Genomic DNA, 25198 nt, shown 5'->3' with positions numbered 1-25198 from the left:
ATTCTGAAGGGCCATGTGCACCCAATGGTTCAAACATTATATCATGAAGGCAGTGCTGTTTATCAGGATGATGATACACTAATGCACACAGCAAGACATAATGGCTTGATGAACATGGAACGTGAAGTTGAACATCTCCAATGGACTACACCAGGGGTCACCAACCCTGTTCCTGGAGAGCTACCTTCCTGTTCAGTTGCAACCCTGACCAAACACACCTGTTTGTAATTATCAAGTGCTGCTTTAGGTACTATTAATTGGTTCAGGTGTGTTTGATCAGGGTTGGGACTGAATTCTGCAGGAAGGTAGCTCTCCAGGAACAGGGTTGGTGACCCCTGGACTACACAGTAACCAGATCGTAATATTATTGAGTCACTTTGGCGTGTTTTAAAGGAGCAACTCAGGAAACATTTCCCTTCACCAGCATCACATAGTGACCTGGCCACCTCAAAATCCCTCTGGCCACTGTCCAGGACTTGTATTTCTGATTCCCAAGACTAATTGATGCTACATTGGCTGCAAAAGGAGGTCCTACTAAACCCAGGTGTTTTAGTTTCATTGTTCAAGCCCTGTATGTATGCATGTTTTTTGTTTGTTTATTAATTAATTTATTTATTTATTTGTTTATTAATTAATTCATTTATTTATTCTTTTAATAATTTAACAGTCTGTGGATCCAAAAGAAAACCATTAGAATTAAAAATGTTTTGAAACCAAGTTTCAAAATAATGTTATGCAACAAATTGTTCTTAATATACTGAAAATAATTGTACTTAAATTTAATTCAATCCGTCTTCCATTTCATTTCCATTCCGACTGTGTAGCATCAGAATTAGGGTGAGTTTCTCTTTACTACACTTGACTAGGTGTTGATCTGCCCCACACCAGAGTAATCTGAACTAATCCTTTTAGTGTTTGTCCTAATCTACAGTAGTGTTTGGGAATGTCACACTCCTGTTCAGACAGAGAATGTCACTTCTTTCTTGGGACAGCAGTGTGTGAGATTCTTCATGTACCCCGCAGAACGATGCGCCCACTTCTGTATGCAGATCTCTCGTTGTGCTTGGCTTTGGTGGTCTGTGCTCAGAGTCCAGCATGTCCTTCTCTGTGCACGTGTGTGCTCCAGGGTCGCAGTGATACCAAAGGACTGAGGTACATATTGGCTTTTCTGTAATCTCTTTTGTCTGGTCAATTCTGTGCTCCTGAGTTTTTCAATCCACACACTTTCTCCTCAACTGTCTTGTTTTCTTGTAGTCTAGCAGAGACTGTTCTATTATAGAAAAATGTGTGTGGTAAAAGTAATGATTCTCTCTTTTAAATTATTTACATTCTTTACACACTTAATTGTTCTCATAAGAACTGTTCACTGATTTTAAAGGGAACCCAACATTATTTTTCTGTGGAAAAAACATTTTGGAATTTGTTTTGGAATCTTTTTTTAAGGACCACTGTACAATATATTTGTAAATTACAGTTTTCTCCATTGGTTTGACTCATTTCTTGAAACAGAAATAACATTCTCAAAACAACATGGACAAACCTCCAAACCACTTGGCAATTGTTCAAAACAGACTTGAATTTCTCATTCATTTGATCAAATTGCATGTCCAAGTACATCTTTGCAAATGATTAAGTACAGATAGCCTACATTTAGCACATTTTCCGAGTGAATAGATCTTGTTGATCTAAACTGATTGTTAATTCTCAGTCTAATGGTTGTTCTCTCCAAAATGTGTCAGCGTCATTTCATTGTATATGTCATTACATGCACAATAGTCTGTTCAATTGTCAAAATTTGTCAAGACCATAATACCATGTATACCATACAGAAAGTGAATCCTTGGAACAATTGATTATTGTAGGGGATGGTTGCGACATTCATGTAGTTTCTTCCCTCGTTGCATCGCAAAGGAGAATATTCGCTGTGATGTGGATGAGAATCTGTGGCACACAGACTGTAGCGTGTGGATGGTTAGGAGAGCGAGGACATGCTCTATTTATAGCACTCTAGTTTTTTGTTTGTGTGTTTATATTACAGTTTATAATGCTTTATACAGTTTCTTTTTGCTCTGATATATGGAAGTTACTTTGTGTGTGGTTGATCATTACATTAAAAAAAAGGAGTTACCATTTCCTTGGCAGTATGAGTACAATGTGTGACGTCAAACCTTGGAGGCTACTCTCACTCTAAAATCCTATTTCTTTTTTTTTTAGTTTTATACATAATTGTATTCTGTAAGCTAGACAAAAACAGTACAGTAACCATTGTCAATGAAGGACTGGGCTAAGACTCTAAGGTGGACTTACACTTTTATTTAATAGTGACAAAACATCTAAACATTTTGACTTGCAGTGCTTACACAATGCCAAAGGGACGAAGCATTTTGGGGGCACTGATGGTTTAAATGAGAAGGAAATTTAGTTATGACACATGAGTGAACTGTTTTGGGAAAGGTATGAGCTGTTGCAGGTGAACCATGGTGTAGTGCTGAACCATCCACATTATTTTGGCAAAAGCACCAAGAGTGTTGAGAATGTCCGGTCTGTTTCAAGAAATGAACCAAAGCAATTGAGAAGGATATTTGCCATTTTTGTGGCACTGACTTTTTATATGGGAAAGGAATTTAGTTTTGATGCATGAGTGTTGGAGAGATACAGTATGAGCTTTTGCAGGTGTTTTTGGAGAGATATGTGCTTTTGCAACTGAGCTGTAGTGTTGTGCTAAACTGTAACACTGTTTTGCCAAATGATCTTTCAATTTTGAGAATGTAATTTCTGTTTTAAGAAATGAGCCAAACCATCGGAGAAAAACTGTTACAATTTTCCATATGTTGCACTCAAAAAATATTTTTTCTTGCTCGTTCAAACTACTTATTTAAAATGAGCTGAAACAACACAATTCTTGGGATTTCATTAGGACAACTTAATTTTTTTATGTTCAATAAAAAAATTGCACATAAATTTGAGATTGTTTAAAGTTCTTACAATTAAATTTAATTAAAGATTTATACAATTAATTAATTATACAATTTTATAATTAAAGTTTTTACAGTGTAAAAACCGATCTTGGCTAGTGTTTTGTTGCTGCTTTGTTTACACTGCAAGATGGATCAGCGACAGGGACTTTCACATTGCATGACTTTACAATAGGAAGAATCGCCGACAACTTCGTCCAAACTGCGTCATACAGCCAAAAACACGTAGTATATCTTTTGTTATTAACTACGTAATGAGAAAGAAGCCTTTAATGGGGTAGAAAATGTACAAAGTTGCTCACCTGGAGTTGAAGGGAATTATCCATTTCTCCTCAACTTAAGTTGATAATAAATTAACGTCAAACAGACACGGGCGCTCCTGTCAAACCTCCACTATAGTTTTTCCTCCATTTCGTGGGTCCAAATAAGCCGAAAATGATCGCTTTTAACTTCTCCCCCAACCTCTCACTGGCCTGCAGGTATACACGCACACACACACACACACACACACACACACACACACACACACACACACACACACACACACACACACACAAGTGAAGGCGATCGCCGATGTTATTTTCAGTCAAAACTTATTTCACACAGCATTATTTGAATCGCCGACAGTTCCAGATATTTAGCACACCAAATATCTAACAGCCATCAGCGACTTATCGGCGATTCTCTTAGATCGCGTCTTTGATAGTTCACACTGTGTGATTGTCACTTGAGTGCACGAGCACCGATTTGACTGTGATTTCAGACATTTGTCGGTGACTTCTCAAAACCTGTTGGCGAGCCAAAATTGGGGCTAAAATCACACAGTCTGAACTAGGCATTACAGAGATTAATGTTTTATTTAATATTATTATTTATTTATGCTTTTAAATTGCACGGTGGGACCTTGATTTACATAATTTTTGACGTTGAAAAGTTTGAAAAATGTGCTTTTATTGACATTTTAAATTATTTAATGTGATGTATTATATGGTTATAAACTGGTAATAAGCTGCCAGTTTTTTCTTTTTGTTTTTTTAAAGACTTAGTTTTCTATAGATTATTTATTATACAATAAATTGTTTTAAATTAAATTGTTTCCACTAGAACTAGTAATAGTCACTTTAATAAATTCCATAGAAAATTGCAAATTTTCATCATCAAAAGTTGACAGAGCAGAGATCAACATCACATAATAAAATTCACAACTGTAAATACACAGAAAAAAAAGTTAATTATGAAATACGGAAAGTGTTAATTATCGGTTATATTTTAGTGTATAATAAATTATTGGATTTACATACCTATATCAAGGTATTATTATCAACAGCTTACAGCTATGAAAACCTGTTAGCTGCAAATCTATTAATTTTTTAATTTTATTTTTATATTTATTTATATATTGTACAGGGATTATGAATAAGAGCTCTATAAATATATTTGGCATGGTAAGCTGCACACAGGTCGGAAAGATTTAGCATTACAATTTCATTTTCACTTAGAATTTAGGATTATTATTCAACTTTTAATTATATTTGTGTTTTTCACAGAACTGTGCTCTGCAAGAACCCAGCCTTGACTGCCATTCCAATAGATTTGCCAAATGACACGGTGAAGTTTCGTCTGGAGCGCACCTCTGTTTCCAGGATATTTAGAGGAGCTTTCTCAGCCATGCCAGAGCTGCTTTATTTGTGGCTTACATATAACTCCATCTCCGTCCTGCACCCAAGAAGTTTCACAAACCTGTCCTCCCTACATGAGTTACGACTGGACGGGAACCTGCTGTCCACCTTTCCCTGGGAAGGGCTCAGGGATATGCCCCGTCTGCGAACTCTTGGACTGCACAATAACCGCCTGGCACGAATACCACTCCTGGCTGTCCGCTACCTTAGAAATGTGACTTACCTGGATCTCTCGAGCAACAGGCTGAGCACTCTGGCCAATGACCTGACGGCTCTCTGGCTGTTTAGTGACAGCAATCAAACCCAGCGATCCTTTGTTTTAGGTAAAACATTCACATCCCGTTTTAAACTACACCCTGGCCCTGAATTAGCACCCATACTGCCTCCATGGAAACAGAGAAACCTCAAATGTTGTAGACTAAGGGTTTGTTCAATTCTGTTTCTAGACGGCCAAAGTTCTGCTGAGAGTTTGCATCCAACACACTTATTTTGCCAGGAAGTATTTGGTGAGTCTGAACATAATGAACAGGTGACGGACCCCAGCATGCACAGGATGTCATACATGACGTCAGATTGATTTTTTTACCCCAATGTGGTGGGACATTGCATTTTGTTTGGAAATAAAAATCAGGTTGACGTCTGAACCCATCGTCAGGCCGATTTCAGTGTCTAACGTTGGACAGATGTTGCATTTTGGTTACTTTTCCAAATATCAACGTCTAATGATGTTACAACTTGGCGTTGTGTGAACGGTACTATGACACCTATCAGATGTTGAGTTTTGGTTGCCATACCTGATGAACAAATGTCAGTATTTTACATCAATGTGTCGATAAGATGTTGGCATAAGATGTTGGCTCGACCTTGGATTTTGGTCAACCGAATATGAACATAATTTCACGTCGTTATTGGATGTCAAAATAACAATGTCCTTAGGTGACCTACGGTAAATCTAACCTGATATTTGCGTCTTATGACATTGTGTCTGCTGGGACTGCATCTGTAATCCTTCAACTGGTCGACTTTTAATCCAAAAGTTAGAATTAAAATTAAAAACTCAAAAGTTACTTAGAATAGTGTTATGAATATAATTAAAAATATTTCTTAGTCAATTCATAACCCACAGGCAAACAGCAAAACACTAAAAAACTAGTTGGCCATTGTATTTAGAATGTTGGGACTGTTGTATTCAGACTGCCCCAACAACTGCCACGCATAATAATTATAAAACTAATTAAATGATTTTAATTTAACAAATGGAAAAATGTCTTACAGTAATCCAGTAGCATTCCCTGACTGGCCTTTAAACAACTATAGCAGCCAAACTGTTCAGCACACAGGCAAACATAGACACTACCAACGTCAGTGACACCATCAAGTCATTAATATCTCATGGTAATGAAATACTTACCCATCCTGACTGGTTTACACAAACACATGCGTGATATCAGTGTGATCTGAGAGTCTTCAGTCTTTTGATGGCTCACTGCGTTCCTACAGTGGAAACCAAAGCCTACTTTGATTCGCCGTGCTTATGTAATCTGCAAACACCTCTGAAGACTAAATAGCTGTTTCCATCTTTGTTTTAAAGTGCAATTCAAGTTTCACATTAGAAAAAAAAACAATGATAGAAATGCCAAATTAAAAACGAAAACACTTGTACTGAAAAATAACAAGGCGGCACGGTGGCTCACTTGCATCACAGCAAGAAAGTTACTGGTTTTAGTGTCAGCTTGGCCAGTTCATTCTGGTGTGACAACTTATGAAATAGAAAAAAAAAAGAATTAAAAATAAACATGTTTACCCTTTAGATGGCCTTTGACTTGAATGAAAAGAGTTAAATGCAAGTAATACTACTCACAGTAAATGCAAAGTTTGCACCAACACAATTGTACTTGACATTCGCTCACCCTCAAATGGTTCTAATCGTTTATGAGTTGACTTTTCTTTTTGAAAACAAACATATTTTTTGAAGCATGTTGAATATAGCTAGCCATTTGTTTTCATATTAGGGAATGGAGGTCATAGGCTTTTATTTTCCAGTCTATTTCAAAATATCTTTATTTGTGTTTAACAGAGAAAATAAACTCATAGGTTAGCACTAGTTACGTAACAAGCTCTAGTTAGTGCTAACGCCTCTTAGCAAGAAGGTCACTGTGTGGAGTTTGCATTTTGATCCCGTGTTTGTGTGGGTTTCCTCTGGTGCTTCCGTTTACCCCACAGTCAATATAGGTGAATTGGATAAACTAAACTGGCCGTAGTGTATGAGTGTGTGTAATTGAGTGTATGGTTGTTTCCCAGCACTGGGATAATTAATTGTTGTATTAAGTTAGTGCACTTTCAGTGCTGGGTTGTGGCTGGACGGCCTACAAAATAGGTCATAGTAATTGGAGGTTTAGGGCGGTACCGTGGCTCAGTAGTTAGCACTGTTGCCTCACAGCAAGAAGGTCAGTGGTTGGAGTACTGACTGGGCCAGTTGGCATTTCTGTGTGGAGTTTGCATCTTCTCCCTGTGTGGCGTGGGTTTTCTCTGGGTGCTCCAGTTTCCCCCACATGTAGACATGTGCTATAGGTAAATTGTATGAATCAAATTGGCTGTATGTATTTGAGTATGTGTGTGAATGTGAGAGTGTATGGGTGTTTTACAGTACTGGGTTGCAGCTGGAAGGGTATACGCTGCGTATAACATATACTGAAATAGTTGTTGGTTTATTATGTTGTGGCGATCTCTGATAAATCAGAGACTAAGCTGAAGAAAAATTAATGAATGAATGAATAATTGGAGGTTCATTCTCTGCGGCGACCGCTGATAAAACAGGGATTAAGCCAAAGGAAAGTGAATATGAATAAAAGATTACAGAAAGTTCTGTTTTGGGCAAACTATCTTGAATGGAAACACCTTTGCTGAATATATTGTAGCAAATGAAGATTAAACGCATGTGACTAATCGGCTGTTCCACTATTCAATTCAATTCAATTCAGCTTTATTTGTATAGCGCTTTTACAATGTAGATTGTGTCAAAGCAGCTTCACATAAATGGTCATAGTAACTGGAACAGTGTAGTTCAGTTTTTAGTGTTTAAGTTCGGTACAGTTCAGTTTAGCTCAGTTCAGTGTGATTTAATTATTACTGAGAGTTCAAACACTGAAGAGCAAATTCATCGATGCGTAGCTCAACCAATCCTGAACCATGCGAGCCAGTGGTTCCACTAATATCAGAGTAACTGCAACACTGCTAGGACATTTATAAATTAATTGCTTATTCATTACTGCAATCCTGTCTCCATTATGCTTAGTCTATTTTATTTACTGTTGATTACTAGGTTTACAATTATATTAATTGTCATCTACCCATAAGACTTAATGGAAATGCACCTAATATACATGTTTATTTTGTAATAAAAGTATAAAAAAAAGTGACAATTAATAATATTGGTAGCTTACTGCAATAACCAGCAAATGTTTCTTGCCGTCCCTGCTAAAACAAATATTAGAAACCATTTTCATGGTTTCCACTGCAAGTACTAGGCCAGGGGTGGCCAACCCTGTGCAGAGCTCAACAATAAGGACTGCCCGATGGCCCAGGGCCAGCATGTGAGATGCTCGGGACAGTAGACAGGATCATTACTGACCCGATTGGCAGTGCTGCCTTATCACTGTAACCCCGCAGAGTGAGTGGGTTACATCACTAAAGTTTAGTTTGTCTGCGACTATTTGTCAATTGCCTGCAAATACAGTCTCAGAATCGAGAAACAGTTTGGGTTTTTAAGCCTTTAAATGCTACCTTCTCTGTGATGTCGTAAGCACTATATTACTTTTTGGTTTCTCTTATCTTATTGGATGTTGTGAGCACGTTATTTTTTTTTCCATAACAGCCAGTGCAGCGAAGGGACGGCAACATTAAATGATGATGCAAAAAGAAAACGTTTGTTTTTAACTTCTTTAAAGCTGACATTGCGAGGTTACACCAAAAAAAGAAAAAAAGAAAAAAAGAAGTGATGTTTTGTACAGTTTTATCATTTTTAAATTATTTAGATTGTAGATTCACAAACATTTTTTTTAAATTTGTGGTTAAGCAATAGCTATTCATTTTTTTTTTTTTTGGTTGGGCCAGTGAAAATATTGGCAGGGCAAGTAAAAATCTGAACCACTGGTCCAATCGGGCCAGTAGAAAAATTCCTTAGCTTTGAACCCTGCTGTTCCTGGAGAGCCACCTTCCTGCATATTTCAGTTGCAACCCATATCAAACACACCTGCCTGTAATTATCACGTGGTGTTCAGGTCCTAATTAATTGGTTCAGGTGTGTTTGATACGGGAAGCAACTGAAATCTGCAGGAAGGTGGCTCCCCAGGAACAGGGTTAGCCACCCCTGTACTAGGCTAATAAAAACATTTAAAAATACTTGTTTTTACTTTTTTAAAACAAGTTTAATAAAATTATTACAAACCTTCAAATTATAACTATCAACATTATAACTAAAACAACATTTGATATGTGATTCTAATGTGTTTTGGGACACATTCTATTATAATGTATTGATTTTACTTAAAAAAAAAGACCAGTAGAGAGGCAAAAAGATCAATAGAGTTTCCATTGAAACCAATACAATTTCCTTTTTTCATTCCTTTTGTCACTCATTTCACAGGTCTTCAAGACAATCCCTGGGTCTGCGATTGTCGGCTTTCCACCTTGCTTGACATTAGTCGAGGCCCAGAAAGCTCTCTGGTCCTGCTGGACCGCTTCCTGACATGTAGTGAACCTTTGGATCTGGCTGGAGTTCCCTTTCAGAGTGTAGAGCTCAGCCGATGCCGCAGGCCGTATGTGGTGACGTCTGCCACAAAGATCACCGCTCTGCTGGGCAGCACTGTCCTGCTCCGCTGTGAGGCCACAGGACACCCGACGCCAGCACTCATGTGGATCAAATCTGCCAAACGCAACCTTTATAATCAAGGTATCATCTTAAATGCTAGTCTGGTGTATTTTTATAGATGTCAGTGTTGTTATTGTCAGCTCAAATGTTATAAAAATGAAAAATGTTTAACTAAAATTTTAAAAGTATTAAAAATATTTTGATTAGATGAAATAAAGCTGAAATAAATCAAATTTAAATATGAAAAACATAAACTTACCTTAAATAAATATTGTGTTAGCAATTTAAATAAAGCTACTTAAATAAATATGTTATTTAATTGTAAAAAAATATACGTAAAAATTGCTAAATCACATGACAAAAAATATAATTAATGAGTTAAATAATTCAAATTAATAATTCAAAATGCTACGCAATGGTATTTTACTAACATTTAGCAATACTTAACCTGTATGTGCTGTTGGGGATGTTTTCATCCACTATGACGTGATTTTGAGTCTTAATTTGGCCACAAATGTTTTTTAGCTAATGGAATGATTTTGGGTGACATATTGTTTTTGCACATATTTGTTTCCAAAAACTCAAACTTATTACACTTAGGGCAAATTTACACTTTCAGTTTAGTTTCAGTTTCCTTTATTTTTGTCATTAAAAACATCACAATAAATTCTAATGCAGAACGAAATTAAGTTGCATCAGACCCAACAAGAACATAAAAAAACATCAAACACTATATATATATATATATATATATATATATATATATATATATATATATATATATATATATATATATATATATATATATATATATATATTCCCTTTTGTTATTTTTTTAAATTGGGTTATATATATATATATATATATATATATATATATATATATATATATATATATATATATATATATATATATATATATATATATATATATATATATATATATATATATATATATATAAAACCCAATTTAAAAAAATAACAAAAGGGAAAATATATATATATATATATATATATATATATATATATATATATATATATATATATATATATATATATATATATATTCCCTTTTGTTATTTTTTTAAATTGGGTTATATATATATATATATATATATATATATATATATATATATATATATATATATATATATATATATATATATAACCCAATTTAAAAAAAATCACAAAACGGAATAAATTAATTCCTAAATAACTATTGCAGAGTTTGCCTAATAGTTATAATATTAACATTTTGTGCTAATTTAACTATTTATTGATTTATTATTCCATACTAGCTATTCAATAGTAATATACGGTAGTTAATATACGGTATTATTCAAAAGACTAACGAATATCGCCGATTTGCTCCTCAGGCTTCTGTAACGCCTGTCTGATGACATGAGCTTGAGCAGACCAAATGCCCAGGCTGGGTTAGATCCCTTAAAATGCTGTTTGCCCTAGACAGACAGTGTTGCTGATACATTTCCTAGAAAGGTGTCATTTTGACTTCAACAGACCTTACAGCTGACTTTATTATCTTCTTAATGGTGTTCTTGTCAGATACGCTGCTATTTTCATACCAAAAGAGAGATGCCATTCGTGAGAACACTCTCAACAGCTCCTCTTTAAAAGTTTACTATCCTTTCCTTATGTTTGTGGCTGTTTTTGCTCCATTGACATCCATTATGAGGACATTTTTGGATTGCAAAGCCATGACACCATATAATTTTAATAATAATATGGTGTCATGGCATTACAATCATTAAATGTTATTGTAAATGAAATCAGTGAGGCAAAAACAGAAATGAACGTAACAAAAGTAGTCAGTTTGAAACAACACAGAAGGGTTAAAATAAATATAATAGTAAAACTAACACTGACCCACAATTTGTCTGTTTCTCAAATGTACATTGTGTAATTCAAGTGTAAACATTTATTTTAATTACATTCTTTAAGTAATTAGATATATTTTTCATATTTTATTCAATTTGTTTTGTTTTTACGAACATTTGAAACATTATTTTTCAAAGCAAGCTTTCATTCATTACTAACTAACAATAAAGTTTTATTAATGCACTGTGAACCTATATAGATATCAAAAAATTGTGTTATTAAGTTGCAAACATAAGTTATTGTGTGTAATTTATTTAAATGACAAATATGCTATCTAAACCCCTGCAACTTCAGTGGAAAATGTCAGATATTTTGTTTCCAATAAAATATACTTACATATGTTTCAAGGTTGTTGTAAGCAGACACAAAGCAGCCTGGATACTGAAAGATTTCCCAAAAAGCTTTTTGGCTGTAAGTTAAAATAAGACTTTTGTCACACATGTAGTTATTGCATACTTAATTTAAACCTTTGTGCTTAATATTTTACAAAGCACACTGGTGCAAATGTTTTACTAGTTAAGCTAGTAAATTGTCATGTAAGTGTGTCTGACCTTTCTTCATCTGCTTTAATGATTACACACATCTCTGCAGATGTGCAAGAGTCTCCTCGTGTGGGGGTCCGATGGTCTGTGGTCAGTCTAAACGGGATCTCCTATAGTGATGCAGGAGAGTATCGGTGCAGAGCGCAAAACATGGCAGGCATTTCAGAGGCTGTCGTCAGTCTGAATGTGGTCGGGGTAATGGCCGAATATACAGACTTCAAAAACTCCGACCAACAGCAAACTGCCACAAAATCAGACTCTAAACGGACGAAACCCAAGCAGAAATCTAAAGCGATGATGCCTGGAAATATGACCGGTTCACTTTCTTCTCCAAAGAGAGTCCTGAAAACCCCCAAAGCTGGCAGAGACAAAATGAAAAGGGACAGGACAGCTGTACAGAAGCTGTCCCACAGACACTTTCTGACTGCTTCTGATGATTCACTCCTTCACTCTCACGCTGACAAACACCTCTTGTATTGATATTAATTCCAACCTGACCCGTCAAATTACAACATGTTTTGTTTAGGAAGTTACTTTTTTACCTGAATGAAGGTAAATCTTGTGTTCATTTCATCAGGTTTCTTAAATGTAGTACTCAGCAACGATCACAAGATGGCACCTCTGAGCTAAAGAAGCTACACGACAAAAGCAGCGTACAGTACAGAACGTTTTTGAACGGTATGTTTTGCCCCTTTTCATATTAGTACCATAATAAAAGAAAATCTAGTAATATTACAATTACTGTATATGATGGTCTCGTCCATATATAACTAAATAGGGCCTAATTTTTTATAACGTGTGTTTAATGATCATAAAGGCTATAAAACAACAACTGAATAAGCTGGTTAGGTAGGTTTTGACACATGGGGGTTTTGAGCTGGTTAAGACCATCTTAAACCAGCAGCCATGACCAGCAAAGAATTAGCTTAAACCAGCACTCATGTCAAAACTTCCCTAACCAGCTGTTTTTGCTGCAGGGTTGATCTGTGGATTGCTTGCCTAGTTTCTTCTGAAATGACAATTACATTTTAAAGTAATGATAATAAAGTAATGAAATTGAATTTAGTGAGAAGTTGTTTATCTTAACACTTGAAACAATATTTGTGAGATCATTGATTCTCCCAGATAAAGGTCTTACCTCAATTGTTTCCTGTCTTTATTTTATAAATAAGATACCTTGAAAGCATCTCACAAAAGGCATTTTAATAATATGAGGCTGATGATCATCCAGATACTTGATAGATCTTAGTGAGCTTACCGTGTTGCTGCTCTGTTGATTAACAATTTGGCCTCATGACAATTTTGCTAACATCATTTCTTCTGAAATGATGTTTATGTTGAGTTGCATAATAAAGTTGTGAAATTCTGGGAGAGATTATTAATCATAATAGCTGGAACAGCCTCCCATCTTCATGAGATCATTGATTCTGTCAGATACAGACGTCACCTCACCATTGATGACAAAAAGGTTTTGTGATATAATAACTATTATGTCAATGATAACCAAGCTAACTCTTTCATATTTAAATCGCCTCCCTCCAGTAAAGATTAAATAACTGATTTTATTATTCAGTTTAGTCAAATAGTATCTTGTACTGAGAATTATAAGCCCAACAGCCCAAAACTCCCCAATACTGCCTAAAATCATAGGGTATGTCTGAATTTATAGTCTTCAAAAGAATTGACAAAAATAGTAGATGTGCATCTGATCTACACTTTTCTATCCCATGACTCCACACAGGAGAAGATTTGTAAATCAAACTGGCACTGGTAGGTGGCAGATGTACACTTTTTGTAATATAGAAAGTGCTTTTATCGAGGTCGCAAAGTAATTACCTACTCTTAAAAGATAAGGAAATAAAACAGATTTGGTGATTGGAAGGGGTGATGGTTTAAAAGGACCCTCAAACTCACACGAGATTGTCATCACACTAACATCTGGCTGAAAGGATCAAAGCATAATTATTCTAGTGTCCACTTTTCGGAGCTTACATTGAACTGAGATTCAGTAGAGATGAGCAGTAAGAGATGACAGGTTTTAGGACTAGTTATTTGTGGATTCTATATATCGTGATGCCATGCAAGTTTTTTTTAATAAATAATATTTTCCATGGCAGACAATATTAGTTAACTAGATTTTTAAAGATGTAAATGTAATATAACATTGTTTGAAATAATGCAATGTCTGCTGCTTGTACCTACATCCCTCTGTTTAGTTGGCCCTGATCGCAGCTTCAAAGTATAAAGTGTGGGCACCTCAATTCTAAAGGGCTCAAAACACTCCTCTTGCTATATGTGAATAGAATCTTTCCAGTCTTTCATTATGCTGACTGTAAATCCCGTCATGTATAACACTATGTTTTGAGGATTTGAAAGTTCCATGACTCTTGCTGGAGGACATGGAGGTTCCACTGATAATTGAAGGTTTCAGGATTTGGAAAAAAGGGTGAGTATTTAATTACAGAATGTTTCATTTTGAGTAATTTAACCCTTTAATGAATGTAACTTGAGTAAACTTGTGCTGCCAACAGTGCCAACCCATGAAGACATGGACTCTACCAGACCTTTGAAGGTTTCCTTTGACTCCAAGCCAACAACTGGAGATCTTTTAGGTCTGTTAGGTTCCAAGGTGGAGCCTAAATTTGGCTGCCAGATCAATACCTTGAAATCTTCATCATGTTCTTTAAAGATGCAGGGTACGTTACCCTGCTAAAAGACCCACTTCCGCCTAAGAACATCATTATCATGACCTGTATACCTGGACTGGAATTATGTTTCGTTAGTTAACATATGTTATGCTTATGTCCACAGGAAAAAACAGATCCAGAGCTTTCGAACATTGACCAGACAATCACACACTCGGCCTCCACCAGCTTGTTGTCATCATACAGTGCATCCATGTGCCATCACTTCCCCCAGGTAAACAGTGCACACGAACACAGCTGTGAGCTCACGACATATCGGTCATCATAGACACTCTGACTGGTCTGTGGCCACATATACTGCACAACAGTGGTCTGATCTGTGTATTGTATTACATTTGTGTTACACTTTCTGCTGGCGTAGACCAGAGAGGATGGCTTTTGTTGTCCTTTTTTGTTTGAGCATTGAGCATCCAACAATAGTCTTCCTCCTCGGACAACTGTTGGTAAATTGTCAACACTGCTAAACAGGAGCAACATTCAAGCCTTTCTGTTTCAGACATATACTGACTGTCCCAGTGGTCTAGAAACAAATTTTGAGTCTTGGGAATGTCACTCAGGGTGTACTCACTCTAGGCTATCCAAAATATACCTGAGCGCGTTTGACCGGCACTGGCCTTTCTGGAGGAGGTGGGCCAGAGTATGGTTCGGTTGGGCTCTAGTGTGGAATAAATGTAGTGTGTGTGTGCAATGTTTGAGCACAAAACTTAAGATGTAATGTCACTTTTAAGAGACCATTCCTTATAGATTGCATTCATTCAATTATCTTCTTTTCTGCTTAGTCCTGTTATAAATCTGGGGTCACCACAGAGAAATGAACAGACAACTTATCCAGCATATGTTTTACACTGCTGATGTACTTTCAGCTGCGACCCATCACTGGGAAACACCCATAAACTCTCTTTCACACAAACACCATGGCCAATTTACTTTATTTAATTGACTTATAGAGCATGTCTTTGGACTTGTGAGAGAAACCAGAGTGGAAACCTACACCAACCCACCCCAAACTTAACACAGAAATGCCAACAGGCCCAGCCAAGGCTCAATTTAGCGAATTTGCTGTGAGGTGACAGCGCTACCCCCTGCGCCACCGCACTGCGTCCCTGTGGATATATCTTGCCAATGAACAGGAACTGTGATAATTTATCAACGATGCAATCCACACTACAGCTGCGACCTCTCAAACCTCTAAATACATTCAATTCAAGTTTATTTTAAATGCGATTTTCACAATAATTATTGTTTCAAAGCAACTTTACAAAACGTGCACATTACTGCATTTCAATCAAAATCAGAAAAGTTATGGTTATTGCCTTAACTTTATTAGTTATTAATAACTTTAACTGTAAAAAAAGTTATTAGTTACTAGTTAATTAAAGTTATTATATATAAACATAACCTGCAGTTACACAGTGAATGGGTGATGTCTACGTGTATATGTTCAATGTAGTGTATTTGTGTTTTACTCAAAGTCTTCGATAGTTGGCATCTTTTCACAAGTCTTGGATCCCATCAATGGCATTGCACAATCTACACTCTTAGAAGAAATAGTACAATGTTGTACCAAAGAGGGTTCAAACCCTTGTCACTGGGGCAGTACCTTTTTATGGAACAGAATAGTACCAAAGAAACTAATTTTTACCAGTGCAGTTTGTACCTTAAGGACATGATTTGTATAATGGAAATCCAAAACGTACCTTTGGTTTTTAAAGGGGTGGTCCACTATGATGTCATATTTTAAACTTTAGTTGATGTGTAATGTAGCTATGTGAACATAAACAACAACAACAACAAGTTCAATGCAAAGAGAGACCTTGGTTTTTACAGAGTTAGCTTAGCAAAGCCTACAATAAACGAATTTTGGGCACTACAAAAAATACTTCCGCCCCCTGTGAGATCACAAAGGTTCCTTTACTGCGCATACAAACTGCACAGGTAAGGGCCGTGGCCAGAGGCGCTGTAATGTTATAGCAGAGATGAAGCTAAAAATGCGTCCAAACATTGAAGTTTCCACAGAGCTTCGTCTGCTTCTATATTTGGGCTTCCAAAGGACACGACACAAAGACAGAAGTGCCTACAGTTCAATATTAATTATGTTCCAGAGAATTATAAAATACACAGCAAGCATGATTTGACAAAACAGCTTCCAGAATCTCTCCCAGTTCAGTGCTGGATTCGGTTAAAATCTCCTCAAAGCAGAAGCTGTGAACTACAACCTGTAAGTGTTTTTATTTGTTAAAATTGAACATGACATGTACAGTGTCTAGCGTTAAAGGTATGCTGTAGCAACAATGTAAACAATGCAAAATGCTGCTTTGTGGGCAAATAATTGAGCTACAAATTCATATTTTTCAGTCTAACTGCTGTAAACACACAAACACACACTCCACCAGCGTGTTCGTGTCTCTTATGTGTGTGCACGCGCGACTGCATTGATTGTGTTCAGGCACCTTTTTCATGCGTTTCACATCTCAGATGATGAAGTCGCAAAAGATATGTGGATGATTCATATTACTTACACCTGCATATTCCGGATATTTATGAAAAACTTCGTGTAACGCATAGAGTTAAAAAAAATACAGGTTAGCTTACCTGACTCGTGGTAGCAGCAGAATATAAAATCAAGGCTCACACAGATCTCATCCCACATCTTGTGCTTTATTCTTTTGTGACTGATATAGTACAAAAAATAACTTAATCCGAGCATTAGAGAAAAAGAAAAAAAACTCCCTTGCATATGCGCTTGTTACAGAAAGTTTACACATTAACTCACACACACACAGACACACACACACACATAGACGCAGACAACATTCACACACACAAACACAGACACACACAAAGACGAGATCTCTTAAAGGAGCCGTACCCCATTTTCACTCGTTACAGACACTTGTCAGATTTTATTTTAGTGATCAGGCAGAAGGTTGACTGAGGTTTACACAGCAGAAAAGCGCGTGCTTTTACGGGCGTGATGTGGAGCCGATCCTCGAATAGCAGCACATTATGACGATGACCAATCGGAGTCACTTAAGGGCGGGCCTTTCAGAGGAGCTAAGAAATTTGACAGTCGTTTTCATGTTAGCTGAGTAGCTGTGTATAATCAAAATGAGATATATGACAAAATAACGCGATTTCCTTCGAGTGGAACATGAGCACACATTGCTTTGCATCTTATAATCACAACCAAGCCTTAAAATTACGTTCTGGACCTTTAAAACCCGCAGATAACAATATAGTACCTTCTTCAAAGGTACAAATCTGATCTATGAAGGTACCACTACAGTGACAAGACATTTTGTACCTTAACAGTGTCAAAAATACTTAAATGTTTAATTCACAATACCTATGGTTGTATGTTTTACTAGTTGTTGTATTATATAGAACTTAATAATTAGTGCTTATAAGTTTCATTATATACTTTTAAATTTTCATGTTTTATTCATGTTTTCATTTATAAAATCACTTTGCCTTTTTCCATTCATATTTATTTTCATAGATATTGTAATAAAGAAGGAGTTCTTCTCTTCCTACCTTTTAAATGAGAACAATTGTGTACCTTCATTTCAGTTGTACCATAAAAGGCACACAACAGTACCATAAAAGGTCTTTTCTGTACCATAAAAGGTACAATTTTTACAAAGGTACAAAACTCTTGCTCAAGGAACAGTATTTGTACCACTGTGTACCTTTTTTCTGAGAGTGTAGAGGCCTCAGGATGGACATCCCCTTGGTGGAAATAGCGAACAAAGAAAATTATTAGCATAGCTGCTGTTTATAATGTAATTGAATTAGACATTAAATGTCAATGCGAAAATGTAGTGCTGTAAATGAAATTAGTACTCGTAAACAAACATAAAAACAAACATATTAAACAGATAAGTATTTCTAACAAAGTCCCTGGTGTATTAAAACAGAAAGTCTCCCACTGGTTGTTTGTCAATTTCACTCACCTGCATGGAGCACACTCATGCATCCAACACTTATGTGATGCATTGTGTGTATGGTTTACTAAAAAGATAGATCTTTAATACATGATGACTTTATTTTGAATTTATGAATTTATGAGTAACAAAAGCGGTGGATCTGTTCAGTGAAATATTCAGCCGTGTGTCACTGCATACCAAATGACTCAAAATAATCCTCCACGATATAACAAAAGAAGTGTGCTCCATTGCACTGAGCGAGAGCACTTCTCTTCCCGTTTTCTTCTAAACAACTGCATCGTAATTACGGAAAGATAAGTACAATGTGATTGCAAGCTGGTGGGGAAGGGGGAAATCATGCCTCTATTTTACTCACAAAACACTTCGTACAAACATGGATTGTTTGCTTATCATGTAACCCCAGACCTTAATATGTGGCCTTGTTAGGAAATGATCAATGATTCTGTGCTTGATCACAATGTTCAATTCATCTTTATTTCTATATCGCTTTTACAATGCAACACTTTTACAATGCAATTTACAGAGTCCAAACACTGATGAGCAAATCCATCGTTGCGCAGCTCCCCAGGTCCAAAACCAAACAAGCCAGTTGCGACAGTGGCGAGGAACAAACTACACCAATTGATGAAAGTCAAGGAAACATCTTGAAAGAAAAAAGGCTCAGTTGGGCACAACCATTTCTTCACAAACTTCTTTTACAGAGCTGCAGTCAAGGCATAGGAAGCTGGAGAACGCTGAACAACCATCGTGAAGAAGCTGCAGGTGTGAGTAGGTCACCGGCATATGTTCAAGCTGGCCCACACTAGGTCTTTCAGGAATCAGTCTCATGCTCTCCGCTCCTTCATGACCACCACAGCATCTGCTCTGGATATGGCCTGGTCCAGGATTATGGAGACCTCTAGAAGTTCTCTATAGTTGGAATCATCTCTTCACAGGACTTGCATCATATCAATGGTGGAAGTAGAGAACAAAGAAGACAATTAGCATAGTTGCTGTTCATCAATGTGTTTTTAAACAAGATATATTAAATATCAATCCCAAAAAAAAAACATGTGCTGTAAATGAAAACAGCAGTTATATAAACAAACATTTAAAGCATAGGAGTGTTTCAAAGCACAGGAGTGTTCTGGCTCATCGTACAAAAACTAAAGAAAATGTCACAAGACTTGTCTCCTAAAATGTTAGATGTTGTAATGAAAGGATCACTTACAGTACAACTCATGTAGACAAATGCCGGACATCATTTGTTTAACCACTTAACCTTTACATTCCCCAGTCCACTTCCATAAGCCCCTTCCTCTCCTCATAATAACTCTTTCCGTTTACACTCAGCTTTTCTATTCCTCCCTCCCCCACATCTTTCTCTCTCTCTCTCTCTCTCTCTCTCGGATGCTTGTTTGCAATCATTCTTCTTTGACTGCTGATTAACATATTTGGATTTATGTTTAACCGAAGGGCGGTACAAATTCATCCCCCTGTCCCCAATATATCAGCATTATCAGCGTGAGATTCAGTGTAAGGACTTGCCACACACACCAGCTTAGGATCTCTTCTTGGCGTTGGACGTTTGACCAGTGCATAGCTGTGACCTCACAGGGATCAGAGCAATTTTTTGGACTGTGCTGAAACTTAACTCCCGCGTTAACCTCTGAGCCTCCCACAGGCCGCCCTGCATGACGGTGTGCATTTGTAAATCCAGACACAGCTGTTTTCTCTCTTTGCTAGCAAAAAGAAGCGTGAGGAGAGTGTGTGGGTTCGCAGGGAGAGAGTGTTCTGACTTGGTGAACTTTGAGTGTTTGTACACATTTCTGACTTCGAGACAGCATGGAAAGCCTGGACTTCGAGAAGAAGGAAAAGCGGTACTGTATCCGAGGAAAACACGCTGCTATCATCTGTGCCGTCATCGTAGTGACAGGTGTAGCTGTGGGACTTGGAGTTGGCTTAAGCTTGAATTCTTCATCCGAAAAGGAAACACCATTACCAACTCCATTACCCACAGAAGTGCCTGATGATCGCCCATGCAAGCCATCTGAGAACACCAATGGTGGCTGGAGCAATTTCCGATTACCTGACTACATTCTTCCGTTCCATTACGATCTGCATATGGAGCCTGACCTCAACACGGACATCTACACTGGGGACGTGTCTGTACATCTGAAACTAACTCAGCCCAGTCAGCACCTGTGGCTCCACATCCGGGACACTTTTGTCACTGTGATGCCTTCACTACAGCGCAGCAGCCCGTCTGGTGTGACCTCTGTCAAGTTGAAGCAATGCTTTGAATACAAGCCGCAGGAGTATGTGGTTGTAGAAGCGGCTGAGCAGTTGAGCGTTACAGGGCCAGATGAACACTACGTCCTCACTCTGCACTTCCAGGGCTGGTTAAATGGCTCTCTGGTTGGCTTCTACAGGACAACGTATCAGGAGAATGGAGTTACCAAGTAAGCACTTAAAAACATCTGTTTTGTATGAATGCATTTCAGTTGGGTTATTAGATGGCAGGTGGCACGGGGGCTCAGTGGTTTGCACTGTCACCTCACAGTAAGAAGGTTGCCAGTTTAAATTCCGGCTGGACCAATTGGCATTTCTGTGAGGAGTTTGGATGTTCTCCCTGTGTTCACGTGGGTTTCTTCTTCATGCTCTGACTTCCTTCACGGTCCAAAGACATGCGCTGTAGGTAAATTGAATAAACTAAAACTGGCCGTAGTGTACGAGTGTGTATGTAATAAAGTATGGGTGTTTCCCATTACTGGGTTGCAACTGGAGGGGCATTCACTTCGTAGAACATATTAAGGAAAAGTTGGCGATTCAGTCGGTTGTGGCAACCTCTGAAATAGAGACTAAGCTGAAGGAAAATTAATGAATGCATGTATGATTAGATGGCATGTCCAGTTAGAAGTGCGATTGGTGTTAATACTGTACATGAGATATATGAATTGAATAAAATTGACATTTCACAAAGTATATACAGTATATATATAAAACACACTGAATCCAAGTAAATTGTCTACTTTAAGGATGCAAGTAACTTTTCTTACTGTGAAATGTAAAATATGTTAAAATATGTTTCCTAACTAACATATTAATGTAAAAATTAAACACCAAATTCATTCTCAATTGAACTTATAAAAGAATAACACATAAGCTAGATTTTATTAGGGTTTATTATTACATGATTCTAGTTGATGACTAAAAGCTGGAGATATGTTATAAGATAGAGAAGGATTGTGCCAAAGTAAATATACTTAAAATCCCAATGACTAGTATTAATAGTCTACACTGTAATCCTTAAATGCAGTCTTTTAATATGTCATTGAATGATTTGTGATCTAAATTTACCTGGTAAGATTATTTGGTATATAAGCTACACTGAAAAAATCAAACAAACAATATGACAAAAAGTCACAACAACAAATGTTTTTTTAACTAAGTAATCAGTTATTCAGGTTTTGTATCACAAGTTTTACAAAAAGTAACCTAATATTTTTTAGTCAGTTTAACTGATGTTGAGTTGAGATGACTAAAAAAGTTTGAATTTGATTCAACTAAAGAATTTTAGGTAGCATTAATACAGTAAAACGAGGAAGATGGTCAAATATATTTCACACTTACAAATATACAGTAAGCCTAATAAATAAATTGTTAATCAACAAAAATATTTCTGCAGTGCCATTACCCCAGTCTATAGTGTCACATTGAATTATTTAATCTTTTTAAAAATAGGATTATTATTCATGGAAAATGTGTGTGGAAATTATTTTACATTTCTTTGTTTTTCCCTAACTAAATTCAATTGCCAAGCAATGCAAGAGACAGATTTACAATGTGATGAATATTATTTTTATTTAGGAGGTTTAAAAAGATGTAAGGAATAAACAGAAGTCCCTCCAGAATTTTGTCCAATGGTTTATGAGATCAAAAGCAAAAATAACTAGATGATGTTAGAAGATACAGTTGAAATCAGAACTATTAAACCCCCTTTTGAATTTTTTCTTTCAAAAATATTTCCCTAATGATGTTTAGCAGAGAAAGGAAAATTTCACATTATGTCTGATAATAATTTTTCTTCTAGAGAACGTCTTATTTGTTTTATTCCAGCTAGAAGAAAGCAGCTTTTAATTTTTTATAAACCATTTTAAGGTCAAAATTATTAGCCCTTTTAAGCAATATTTTTTCTATAGTCTACAGATCAAACCATCTTAATACAATAACTTGCCTAATTACCCTAACCTGCCTAGTTAACCTAGTTAAGCCTTTAAATGTAACCTTAAGCTGTGTCTTAAATATAATATTTTATTAAAATTATTTATAATAATTCTGACCATAAAATGAAAATACAAGCATTGATTCAAATAATGCCATTTTTTTTTAAAGTCATCACAAAATCAGTTATTTTAAACTGCTAATATATAAAAAAAATGCCACTACATAATCCTGGAGACACTGAGAAAGTATCTTTATCATGGTAATGCAATAATCAGTTTAAGCAGTTGTCAAATAATGACTTGAGTATAGCAAAAGTCAAGATCTGCTAGTTCTTTACAACCCTGTTCAAAGTCGAACACATATCGTCACTCTTGTACTACAAAACTGTTGCCCTAAACTTTAGGTGACCTGGCCTGGCTACAAATATGTTGACCACTATGACTAGTGGACCCTGGTATATCTCTCTGAACTCGAAGTGACCCACAATGGTTGCCCTGCTAGTTTTAGATTTTGCTTTCTGCGCAATAAAACCTTCTAAGATTTACTGTTTGGCTTCAGCAGTTGGATCTCACTAATGCAAACAATCTCTCACCACATTACAACATCTCCCACCAAATGTCTTGGCAACTTCTTTAGACGTTTTATCTCAGTTGTCTCACAACTACATCTCGGCTCCTCCAATTTGTAAACACTAAAGAGTCCACTTCCTCTGAATGTCTGAATTTAGCCTACAGTGATCTGAGACCTCTGAGGAATAAAACAGTCTCTGAGGAAGGGAGATAACAAAAAAACTGATGCAAAACCCCAATACAGTTAATGCAACATTAAGAATTGTACAATGCAACTCTTGCTGATATTTTTAATGCTTGGGAATTGCCTTTTTTTATTTTACTCTTATGCAACGTGCTCAAACACACTCCCTATGATGTAGTTTTTTTGTTGATGTGGGAAAAATGCCATTGACATAGATAAAGCTCTGATTTGGGAATGGTGTGAAATTGTAACAAATGCTTTGAACTGACCTGGACCCTCATTTCGTGGAAAGAAAGCAGAGTGGTGCCCAGAATGAGATCGACATCTGCTAAAGCTTATTTAATCATGAAGTAGAATATCTCTGTGAACTCATGCTCTATTTGTCTTTTTCCCTTTCAGAAATGAAAAACTAATTGTTAACAAGCTCGAAAACACTATAGTATTACAGGACACTTCTAATTTATCACTAAATATCAACTCATGCTATATTTTAGAGGGTTATAAAACTAAAAAATGATGTGTCAGATTCAACCCAAGACTAAATTATTAGCCCTCATATGAGTTATTAATTCTTCTTGAGAAAGTTTTATTTCTTTTAGTTTGGCTGGACTTAAATTGTAAAACTTAGCTAGATATTAGGTAGATATTAGGTAGATATTATTAGCTCCCTAAAAAATATTTTCCCCCAATTGGCTATCGAACAAACTAATGTTGTCCAATCACTTGCCTAATTAACCAGATTTGCCTAGTTAATCTAATTAACATATTAAGACTTTAAATTGAAGCTGAATAATGTCTACTGTCATCAACACATAGCAAAAATGAAAGATATTAGTTAGGGCTAATTATATCGTCTTCAACTTAAATTACTTATAATGGCCACAGCCAGATCACCCTGCAGCCCAAGACCGGTTACTCACTGAGCAGGACTGAGCCTGGTTAGTACCTGGATGGGTGACCACATGGGAAAACTATGTTGCTGTTGGACTCAACAGTCAGAGTGAGTCCTAATGCCCCAGTACAGTGACACCATACTGTCAGTGAGTGCAGTCATTTGGATGAGACATTAAACTGAGGTCCTGACTCTCTGTGGTCAATAAACATTTCATGGCTCTTCTCATAAAGAGTAGGGGTGCAATCCCGGTGTCCTGGACAAATTCTCTCCATCGGCCCTTACCCATCATAGCCTCCCAAATTATCTCCATCCACCGCATTGGCTTTATCACTGTCTCTCCATTCCATCTTTAGTTGGTGTGTGGTGAGCGCACTGGTGCCATTGTCCTGTGGCTGCGTTGCATCATCCAAGTGGTTGCTGCACACTGGTGGTGGAGTAGGAGACCACCTCCATGATTATAAAGCACTTTGGATGTATGGCCATACGTAATAAATGCACTGTATAAGTACACATTAATTACTTACTAACTAACTGTAAGTGATCAACAAATGCGTATACGTTTTAACCTCGGCCAAACACTTAAACTTTAACTTTTAAAACATTTAAAATATCTAGTGTTTTTATATGCGCAAAGGACCAAAGTTGACTAATCAGTCAACAACAGCTGAACAATTTCTCCATAAATTGTCATCAAAGGTAAATTTAGACTGTTTGTATGGCATTGGCATTCT

General features: G+C 36.6%; 2 protein-coding genes and 1 long non-coding RNA gene across 6 annotated transcripts in view; 2 read left to right on the top strand and 1 right to left on the bottom strand.

The window, feature by feature from the left end:
• The first annotated feature begins 901 nt into the window (after positions 1-901).
• On the top strand, positions 902-19753 carry lrit3b (leucine-rich repeat, immunoglobulin-like and transmembrane domains 3b). Of its 3 annotated transcripts, XM_073919160.1 has the most exons (11): positions 902-1152; positions 4523-4977; positions 5101-5160; positions 9300-9605; positions 11768-11830; positions 12011-12434; positions 12539-12639; positions 14265-14407; positions 14493-14657; positions 14773-14880; positions 19137-19753. In XM_073919160.1, the coding sequence occupies exons 1-8, from the start codon at positions 944-946 to the stop codon at positions 14324-14326; spliced, it is 1680 nt and encodes a 559-aa protein (XP_073775261.1). In that variant the 5' UTR covers positions 902-943; the 3' UTR covers positions 14327-14407; positions 14493-14657; positions 14773-14880; positions 19137-19753.
• LOC141377152 (uncharacterized) lies at positions 19061-19996 on the bottom strand. The gene is made up of 2 exons (XR_012389202.1): positions 19824-19996; positions 19061-19550 (listed from the first exon to the last, which is right to left on the bottom strand). It is a non-coding gene; the product is annotated as an uncharacterized lncRNA (long non-coding RNA).
• A 108-nt stretch (positions 19997-20104) lies between these two features.
• The window catches only part of enpep (glutamyl aminopeptidase), a 39475-nt gene continuing 34381 nt past the window's right edge, over positions 20105-25198 (top strand). The window contains exon 1 of one of the 2 annotated variants that reach the window (XR_012388545.1): positions 20105-21054. Coding sequence is in view for 1 of the 2 variants with exons in the window: in NM_001199731.1 (NP_001186660.1) it covers positions 20438-21054 (617 nt within the window). In the remaining variant the exon portion in view is untranslated. 2 annotated transcript variants of the gene reach the window in all.

This window comes from Danio rerio, chromosome 13 (genome assembly GCF_049306965.1).
Source record: "Danio rerio strain Tuebingen ecotype United States chromosome 13, GRCz12tu, whole genome shotgun sequence".
In the NCBI taxonomy this organism is placed as follows: domain Eukaryota; kingdom Metazoa; phylum Chordata; class Actinopteri; order Cypriniformes; family Danionidae; genus Danio; species Danio rerio.
This window is presented reverse-complemented; position numbering and strand designations above follow the sequence as displayed.